Here is a 10,089-nt window from a genome sequence, read left to right on the forward strand (position 1 = left end):
AACCAAAAAAACAAAAAACACGATAACAGATGGTACAGCATATGCTGAATGAAGAAAAAAGGGCAGGAAAAAAAGGAATACCTAAATATTTGGATGACAAAAAGGCAAGAGATATTACTCAAAGTAAATGTGTATGCATTATCCTAAAATGCTAACTTAATTTACACCAGACAAAGAGCATGGACCAATGTTTGCCTCTTGACCCATCAAGAAAGTTATCTCAGTGGTTGGAAACTTGGTTTCCAATCAGCAGTTCAGCATGAAAATGTGAGGCCTCAGTGTCAGCTACACTATCAAAATGTTAGATACACACATATCTTAATAGATGATACTGAAGCAACAAATTCTTGCTCCTTTCCAGTGTTAAGTTAAGGTCATCCTGTCTAACAAACCATTTCATATAGACTCTCTCAAAAGTCCACTCTGCAGGCAATGGCAGATAACAGACAACTGAATGACTGAATACTCTAGGTCATCCAAAAAATTAGATCAAAGAGTCCCTGTAGTCTATTGAAATGCAATTGCTTCCAAATCACATTGTGGTGTTCCAGGCCTGAAAGAATGGGTCACTGCAATTTTATTGTAGGGAAGCTATTGCTAATGAAAGGAACAATGGAAAGATTAGTGCTACCAACCATATAGAAGAAACACCACTTTCGGTTTAATTGCAGTGAACAAAGCAAATAGGAAAGAAGGGCAACCAAGTGACAAAAGTAGTTGGTGCAAAGAGGATATAGAAGCTATTCACAAGGTTCTCTTGGTCAGGGCACAGCGTCCAGACTTAACATATGATTACTGAATTTGGATCACAGTAAAAAGCGACGCGGTTGTCATTACAAACAGCTGACGACATATTTTTAAGGAAGTCCTGCAAACGGAAAGACTAAGAATTCTGTTGATAATTTTCCTGCTGGCCATCAGTTGCACAGAAATTAATAAAAGCATAGGGAGAAAGGAACAATTATACGTTGTGATACTGACTCTGCAGGAGATTATTAAAAGTTGTTTTAAACTCATAAATGAAGTAAAACAATTTAAGGTGAACTGTGTTAAATCTTGGAACTGATTAAAGAAGGAGACAGATTCTAATTGATGACAGCATAGATACTGAAAAGCTTCTGCCTTAATAAATTATTTGAAGCCACAATATTTATTCTCTTTTGATCGGTTTCTGGATCTTTTGTAAGTAAAGCTTACCAGTCATAACAACCTCTATGTCGAGACAGTGGTAAAAGATCCATTTCAGTCTCAGTTAAGATCACTACATTCTGTTCCTCTGTGACCCGAGGCAGACTTGAACCTTCCTTCTCCAGACAAGACACGACAAGCCCAGCTCCACTTAGCTCTTGATGCATGTTAGAAAATAAAACGTGACCAAACAGGGAGATCACCCAAAATCCAGCTGTTGCACAGAGGCAGAGCGCTTCCCTTAGAGGAAATGGCAAACACTGCAATAAGTTAAAACAGCTTTTGTCTAAATAAAAATGATAAAACCTGTTAGATTTGAAAGTTAAACTTCCACAGAAAATCCTAACTAAAGACATCTGATAATGACAGTTCAGTACTACAAACATAAAAACAAAAAATGAAATAGAATTCATTCCAGCTCCTGGCATCTGCTTCAAAATCGCATTTTCAACTGTTCAAATGAACTGGAAAACACTATTTCATCTAACTGCAGTGACCAACAGGTAAGCAGAGCATTCAAAACATTACCAGACTACTTCAATCAATTATCAGTATTCAACAGCTCTTCCCAGTGAACCACCCTCTTCTCAAGTCACTGATTACTATTTCAAAAGAAACACTGGACGTCTGAAGTGCCCCTCTTTTGGTCTCACTATGCAGTTTAATAGCCCTCATGATCAAGTACCTTTGCAAAAGAGATCTCTAGAGGGTGGCCCAACATATCCTTTGGACCTCTGAACCATACAGCATAAAGATAGCTTCCTATATCCTAGCACTGTCAAATGTCACTGTTCTAATCTGCATCCATATGAAATTTGTGAAGTGCAAGATCTTTTGCCCTAAAGCTAACAATAACTATTCTGAATTACATCAGTAAAGACTCTTCTGAAGGAAAGCAGCACTATCAAATACATTTTGAAAAAAAAAACAAAACAAAACAAAACAAACCACCATCATTTGTGCATAATAATAACTATTCATGAACTTGGACAACAGCCATCTATAGAAAATATGCAAGGACAGTATTTAACACATTCATAGAGATCCACTCATCAAGACTTCTAAACTAAGGTAGGCTGGAACTGCCACAGAAGCCGAGGGAAACTGGTTTATAATGGCTGCTGAGTTAGGAAATTCACCCTTCCTTAAAGTAGTTGACAAAACTAGGTATATGTTTTTTTCTCATTAGCTTGTGGTTTGATTCTTTATTCACAGCAGTTCACAATAGCAGGAAGAACATTTATTTCAGAGGAAGCAAAACAGGTAGAAACTATCACCAACTATAACAAATGAAGACTTCTATGGGCTAGTTACTAGGCCTACCAGTCTTCTGCTCTGCTGTCCTTAAAGATACCTTCCTTAAAGTTGATACAGTTCATTGTAACTATACCTCTTCTGTTAAATGCAATAGCAACCAGTGGTATAAAGAAAATCATCAAATGGCACATGGTACATAAAGATCTTTGCCAAAACAGCCACAGTTCCAAGTATCAAAACAGTTTGAGTATTGATTCGTTTGAAACACTTACCAAGCCTACACATGTAGATATTGCTACTGACGAGGTACTATCATTCCTTATAAATCCCTGGTAGAAACATTGCTCAATTTCATGTTCCTGAGAATTTGAGACTCCATCTTTCCCAAGTACCTGGACAATAAAACTGTTGCTTAAAATGGTTGAAGGCTTAAGTTCTAAGTGAAGCTCCTGTCCAAATGCTGAAAATTTGTAGTGCAAGGAACTCCTTGAACTGTGAGTTGATCTCTTTTTCCTAGTACTGTGCAAAACATTGTGTGAAATGAACGATCCACTGGAATCCACTTTGACAGGTGTCACAAAGACATAATCTGTAACGATAAAGTTAGCCATCAGCTTTAGCATCCAGCAAATAAGGTGTCATTCTAGCACAGTAAGCAGCGGGCTTTTGTTATGGTATGAAGAATTCCCCCATTCAGGGAATATCCTGAAAGCTCCACAGGCTATGTGTATATAGGCTTGGCTGCATGTATTCACCCTGTAAGTCACACAGCCTCTCAAACAGTGTTTGTTTCCTTTCTGCCCCACTGAGAGGTACAGACTAAGTAGCATAGCTGTGAACATTCCCACAATCACTCTTCTGAAGACATTTGTCATCACCAGCAGATCTGTAGATTTTCCCCTCCCCCTGTATTAATTGCTGTCAAATGTGAAGGCTGCTTTGGTTTGAGGGGTATTTTTTTTCTTCCCTAAGAATGCAGCAAATATTGTATCACTGTAGGAGAAAACCATGACTGGGACTTTGTAGAACTGTACCACTTGTTCAAATGGATTAAAGGATTAATTTATTAATGCCTTAACTGAGGGAGACCTCATCTCTTTGTAGTGACTTGATTAGACCGGGTTTCAAATTGTAACTGACCTTCAGAAGAAAGAGATTACATGCTACCTAATAACCTTTAGCCAGCCATTGCTAATTGCATGTCAAAGAAATTTATTGTTTTGGATAAAATACATGAAAAAAAATTACAAAACTTAACTGAGATCTACTAGCAACAAACTATGAAAGGAAAAATCAGGGGCCCTGATTCAGCACGCTGCACAAGCAAGTGCCTAGCCTGAAGTCCATCACCACTGCTCTTGATTTGTCCATACAGGGACCCTGGAAGCAGGGTCTAAATTTTTGTCATGTGCTGAACTAGCACCTAATCCCAGTGCTGTAAGTATGCTGAATAAACTGCTTCCCAGTCCCACTGAACTGTTGGGTTGTACCTCTGTGCACCCTTAAAGATGCCTGTATATTTGACAGCTAGACAACCCACTCCTCTCACTAAATTGAAATGACACCATTGCAAAAGAAGAAAAAACCTTTCTTATCTTGTTAAAGGTGTTACAAAAACAATCGATCTCCTGGCCTGAGTTGATTTTATTGGGCGCACACTAAGCTGAACACATAAGCAGTGATAAGCTGTTTCTTCTTAGTGGAAACAATACATCAAGAGCTTTTACTTTCCTGGAGTAGTGTTAATCAGCCTCAGAACTCAGGAGGCTAAGCAGGCTAGTGGCCAAAAACTGCAAGCAGCTGCTGGAGTGAGGGAATCCCCTGGTGAACAGGCAATGGGTGCAAGAGGGTTTTCCTTCTGGCACCCTGGTATGGTTTTCCATTGTACTTTATTTCCGCTCTCATCCAATCAAAAGCACATACTGCACTTCAGCCTTCCCAAAGTCATCAGCATCTAAGTGCTAGTCTCTGCAGCCTGGGAACAAACAGCCCCTGGGCTCTCATTCACACAGCCTTTTCTCTCCAGGTTTGCTCTCCCTTAGCCTGCAGTGCTCTGCTTCTTCCGCTCTCCCACCCAAATCTTTTTACTACTTTTGTCTCCTTGCTTCCATAACAAACACATGAGGTTTTGATGTTGTGGCTGTGTACACATTCATCTTTCTAACTGCACATGTATATATGGATGTATTTAACATCTCATTTATTCATCCTCTTTGCCTGTAGACATCATTCCTTGTTGTCTTTGCACACAGGGCAGAACAAGTCAATCTCTGCCCAGAGTTAGCTGTTCTACAGAAGCCAACTCGCTTTCACTTTATGCTCCCCAAACGCTTTAGCTTCTCCACTTTAAATGCTCATTTTACCAAGAAAAAAAAGCGTCTACACAAATGTTCATATACATAGATACAGAAAGAGAGATACAAACCATGGTTTAATTCACTGCTACTGATGCTGTCACTGGTTAAACTTGCTGCATGAGACATGCAACAGAGGCAGCACAGCTGCAGGGTCTGCAAGAGAGAAAAAAAAAAAGAGAGAGAGAGAGAAAAGGAGTATTGGGCGAGATTCACTTGACAAGGGAAGGCAGAAAGACAAGACATCAGAAACTGTGCAGTAACCTGCTATGCAAGTACACTAGGCGATTGCAAAAGAAAGTGCTCTCGACCTGCCTTTACAGCGTTTCCAAGCCACAGGAAGGTCGGGAACTGCATGGAGCTGCAGCTGAGAATCGCGGCAGGTAAAGTCCAGACGACCAACAGGAGACAGTCCATGTTCCGCCGTGCACCTGGTGTGCATTACCTGCTCCCCAAAGCGTGCGGCGGCCGAGCCCGGATCCCCCGCATGGTCACCTGGGCTCTGCCCCGCAGCAGCTCCGGCGGCCGCCTCGCAGCGCCGCGCCCCCGCCGTGCGCGACGGCGGAGCCCATGGAGCGGCACCCAGGTGAGCGCGCCCTCGCCGCCCGACGGCGCGCACGCTTTAAGGCTCCGCAGCCACCGCCGCCGCGGGGCAGCGCTGCCTCCGGCACCGCGTCTCGGAGCGGTCGCCGCCCGGGGGGCGCCGCGGAGCGGAGCGGGCGGGACCAATAGGGAGGCGGCGGGGCCGAGCCGGGGCTGGAGCTGGGGATGGGGCTGAGACCGAGGCTGGGCTGGGGGGCGCAGGGGGGAGGCACCTGGGCGAGGGGGAGAAGGAGGCGGCTCCTCCAGCGTCCGGGAGAGAGGAAGGGCAGGACAGAAAGGAGAGCTGAGGTGCTGCACACCTGCATTCTCTCTGAATGGAGAGCTGAGACGCAGGGCTTCATCAAACAAACGAGTGGGTGATGATATAGGAGAAGGGAACTCGGAAAAAAGAAGAGTCCAGTGTGAGCCATCCAGCGTTCGAAGTGCCATTCAATCGGAGAGAATAAGCTGTTATTTTCTATTGTTTTCAGCAGAAATAATCAATCAAAATCAAGGATTAGATTGTCTGTGGAGGAAACATGTTTGTGATAGCCAAGACCTGTTACTGAACATTGAACACTGAACACTGATGTCCGCAGGGGAGCTGGCTTTGTGTGGTGTCTTACAGGTACTGATCCAAAAGCAGCACCAGGCTCTGGGCTTGACACATCCAGTCCACGCTTTTAAGTTACAGTTTCTTTTCTACCAAAAAAAAAAAAAAAAAAAAAAAAGTCAGTAAAGGATGAAAGGTCTAAATAACCAGGAAGGAAACTTAAGTAGTGGAGTTAATGGGACAGACCCAGGTTGGCACACAATACAGAACTTGTTTCTGATGGTTTTGGCTGCAGGTAGAGAAGCGTCCCTCACCTGATGATCTCCCTTTTGTGCTGGACTGTTTTCCTGTGTGCATCTCAATGCAATCTCACTCAGAATCTCCCCCGTCCTGGTGTCACACCATGCAAACAGGCAGTGGCTGTGTCACCACCAGGTGCCTGGTGCTCCACTTGGCTCAGGATACAGCACAGCACGGGGCGGGGTGAACTGGGGGCCAGTTCCATCCACCTCCTTCCCCTGGGCTTCCTGGTGGCTGCTGTGGGGCAGTGCCTCACACAGATCAGAAATGCTTTCCCTTCCAAAGCATTGCTGTCCCTAAACCTTAAAAAATGTCACATGTGTGGAACTGCTCCTTCACTTCTGTCTATTTCCCAGTGGTTTTACACTATCACCTTGCTGAATACATCATGATAAAGTTTCAAGATCTTTTTGTGACAGTGCAACTCTCACCTCTCACAGAGCGTATTCAAAAGGAATAGCTGGCTGCAAGTTTGTAATGGTCGCAAAACACATAAAATGTGCTCTGCATAAGAGATAATAGGAGAAAAGAATAAAACCACAGGAGCTATAATTTTATTATCAGCCCTCAACACGGTGAACAGGCAGACTTAACTGTTTTCAGTAGACTATCTGGCTGGGAAGACTGACATTTTCTTTGCTGGAAGGGGAAGGAAATACATACAGACCTATAGCAATCACAAGAATGGTTTAAAAAAGAAACAACAAAACTTCCATCACAAACCTAGCACTCCCTAGAAGGGAGTCCTGCTCTTGATTTCTGTGGAGTTAAGGCTTCACTCCAGGGATTTGTAGTTTCTGAGAGTGATCAAAGAAGAAAAGGAAAAAAAGCGATACTCTTTTGCATGACTATAAATGACATGCGCCTAAATTTGAGTTGGCATTAGGCAGGGGACCCCAACCTTCCTTGGCCTGTAGGTAGCATCACTGATCAGTTAGCGTGCTCAGACAGCATCATACTTTGCTCTCTGAGTCAATCACGGCCCCAGCAGTGACGGTCATAAACATCAGAGAACCCTGCAGACGGCTCCTTACCATGTGCAAACAACGTTACCATGCAAACCACAAGCAAATTAAAGCTCCACAGTGTGGTAAACAACCTTGTGTCAGAGGGTTGGCTTTCTCTCCCACTCCTGAGCACTCCTCACCTCAGACAACCACATAGGATGTATCTCTTCATTACCATAACATGGTCTGTTCATGGATTCTTCTCCTCACCAGGCCACCAGGTTGGACACTGCTAACACTTTTTCATGCTGATCCATTTTGTCATATTTTTAGTGTACTTGTTTGTATCCACCTGCTGTAATTCTCTTCTATCCACATGAGAAACTCTTCCATTACAAGCGAACATAAGGAAATGAAAAGTCCCAGTCCTTGATTATTTTTCTAGATATGTTTTTAATAGAAATCAATCTGATTAATGTATATCATATTTAAATCATATATGTTTGACAGCTGGGAACAGAGTACTTCCAATGAGAAAAAGCAGCAGTGAAGGCTTGTTGATATCAAGTACTTTAGTCACATTGTATTGACCGAGTAGGAATAGTAAAATCAGACCAAAAACAGGTTTTTGCTACCTCTGCATTCACTTTCTGCAACTCCATTCCTCCTTGACCATTTCTGCAACTATTTCTTACCAGGGAACATACTTATTGAGTTGTTCACAATACTTCTAGGCTAATCTTGATGCTCTTTCTGTGCTGATCCTTGTGAAGATGTTTCACTCTCAGCAGGCTTTGGTGCAGACTAATCACATACTGGGTGGAACTCCTTGTGGAGAAGTGGATGACAACATCCCTGGTGGTGTTCAAGAGGCATCTGGATGAGGAGCTACGAGATATGGCTTAGTGGCTTGTGGTAGCAGTAGTAATGGGAAGATGGTTGGACTAGATGATCTTGTAGGTCCTTTCCAATCTTATGATTCTATGATCCTATGATTCTATGATCTGTATGTTACCTAAACTCATTCAGCACCATGTGGTTAAATAAGAGGACAAATCTCTCCAGCTGGCACAAGTAGCCATTGCTCCTCTGCTTGGCTGGCACGCAGACTGATACAGTCTTTCCTGCTGTGACAATCCCCATGCAGAAGGGAGGCTGTACATGCAGATCTCATGGCCTCTCTGCTGTAGGGAGCATCTGAAGTATGAGTAGGTTACCACTGGGACACGACACATCCCAAAACACTGATGACCTAAGGGCAATGGTTGCCTCCACCCTCCAGCTAGAAAAGATGCTCTTACCTTAGTTGCTCTTACCTCCACAAACCACATTTGTAAAGCACTAGACAGTATTGTGACTCCTGCTAACAGCAGAGCTTCTCTTATACCGTATCCTCTCCTCTCTCCCCATGTTTTAAAAGCTACCCTAATGAAAAGAAACAACAAATCCTTCTTTGTTTACTTCCGTGAAATTTGAAGCTGGCCACAATGTTCTCAGGAATGGGAAATGCTAGACTAGCGTATACCCAAAAGCACATGCAAAGCACACTCCAGCATTTCTAGCCAGTGTATAGCTTACAATTTAAGCTACTGTAATAAAGTTGCTTTTGCATGATGGTTAATTGCATTCTTCAGTGACACATGGCATTTGCTATACAGCATCACTGGTTATTCTGTTTATAGGTGACCAAATTTCAGCTGACATGGAAACTGTATAAGTAGCAAAAACATCTACTGCTTGACTTGGTGTGGTTCCTCCATTAATTCATGTTCCTTAAGGGCCTGAAAGTTCACAGAATAAAATTCCACCATCTCTCCAGTTTCTGTATTAAATTCAGCTTTCTGCAGAAGCCTCAAAACATGGTGTGAGGACTGAGGTTATTTCCTCAAATGGTCTTTAAACCCACAGTTTTCAGATTGCATCCTATAAATTCTGGCAAATTCCAAGCAATAAAGAGTAATCTCTGTGGAATAGGTTTTCACCACCATTTACAGTAATATTTTCTGTCAATAAGTCCCTAAGTTCATTTCACATAGCTTTTTAATCACCGCCACTGGAAAAGGAGCTCAATCCAGCATTCCTCCTGCACCCTGACTCCCAATGAAATCAAAGAAACAATGTTTACATTTTTTTCCTCACCCAATTTGCACATAGCACTGGGCTGTTACAGTCCCAAAGAAATGCTTTTGATTACAAATATTAAACACAATTTTCTGCTTACATGCATTTCTCTGTGTTGCACAGCATGTCCATCCTAATTTGATTAGTTCTACACATTTACTTGTGCTAGCTGGACATCCTACTTTCTGGCATGGAGCATGAAGTTCCAGCTATCCTGCTGACTTGCTCCTATTGTACATGCTCTGTCCTGCCACACCAGAGATTTGGGCTCAGGAGCGGAACTAAATCCACCTCCACGCTGGATGCTTACGGCTGACATGCAGAAACTTCCCAGAGCAATGTTCTGCATTTCTCTTGCAGTCAGCGCTGTAGGCTAATGCTTAGATTTTAGACAAGATTAACTGACTTGCATTTCCAGTGTCACCAGTGATTTTTAGAAGGGGGAGGGGAGACCAAGGCAGCAAGAAAGACAAGGTAAAAACTCAGCAAATTGCACTTACCTGGCTCCAATCCAAATGTCAAAAGTTGCTGCCTTGGCATCCCAACACACTCTGTGGCTGAAAAGTGAACAGGGGGAAGCTGCAGTTCAGAACACGGGGGCTTTGTCACACACCCACACCAGAATTAAATGAAAATGTCCATCACTAATAGAAGAAAAATAAAAGCTGTCATTGTGGGTGGCCCGACTATGGATTTGCAAGCTGTACATTTTAGAAGCCTTTTCCTGGATAATTTCCAAGTGTAATTAAAGAACAGGTACCTCCAAACTCACAGAATTCTAATAAAA

The 10,089-nt window shown here is 42.8% G+C and overlaps 1 protein-coding gene and 1 long non-coding RNA gene across 3 annotated transcripts in view; one reads left to right on the forward strand and one right to left on the reverse strand.

The window, feature by feature from the left end:
• The window catches only part of LOC107319412, a 37,766-nt gene extending 32,568 nt beyond the window's left edge, over positions 1 to 5,198 (forward strand). The window contains exon 4 of the long non-coding RNA XR_001557807.2: positions 5,123 to 5,198. This is a non-coding gene — a long non-coding RNA (uncharacterized LOC107319412). The remainder of the gene's footprint in view (positions 1 to 5,122) is intronic.
• Positions 1 to 5,247, reverse strand: part of ADAMTS18 (ADAM metallopeptidase with thrombospondin type 1 motif 18) — a 66,217-nt gene extending 60,970 nt beyond the window's left edge. Inside the window, exons 1-3 of one of the 2 annotated variants that reach the window (XM_015874172.2) lie at positions 5,115 to 5,247; positions 4,871 to 4,955; positions 2,718 to 3,034 (exon numbers count right to left, since the gene is read on the reverse strand). In XM_015874172.2, coding sequence (XP_015729658.1) covers positions 2,718 to 3,034; positions 4,871 to 4,955; positions 5,115 to 5,216 — 504 coding nt within the window. In that variant the 5' untranslated portion in view covers positions 5,217 to 5,247. Of the gene's footprint in view, positions 1 to 2,717; positions 3,035 to 4,870; positions 4,956 to 5,110 lie in introns of both variants that reach the window. The other variant, XM_015874170.2, reaches the window with a different exon arrangement.
• Between the last annotated feature and the right edge of the window lie 4,842 nt (positions 5,248 to 10,089).

Source organism: Coturnix japonica, chromosome 11 (genome assembly GCF_001577835.2).
Source record: "Coturnix japonica isolate 7356 chromosome 11, Coturnix japonica 2.1, whole genome shotgun sequence".
Lineage (NCBI taxonomy): Eukaryota > Metazoa > Chordata > Aves > Galliformes > Phasianidae > Coturnix > Coturnix japonica.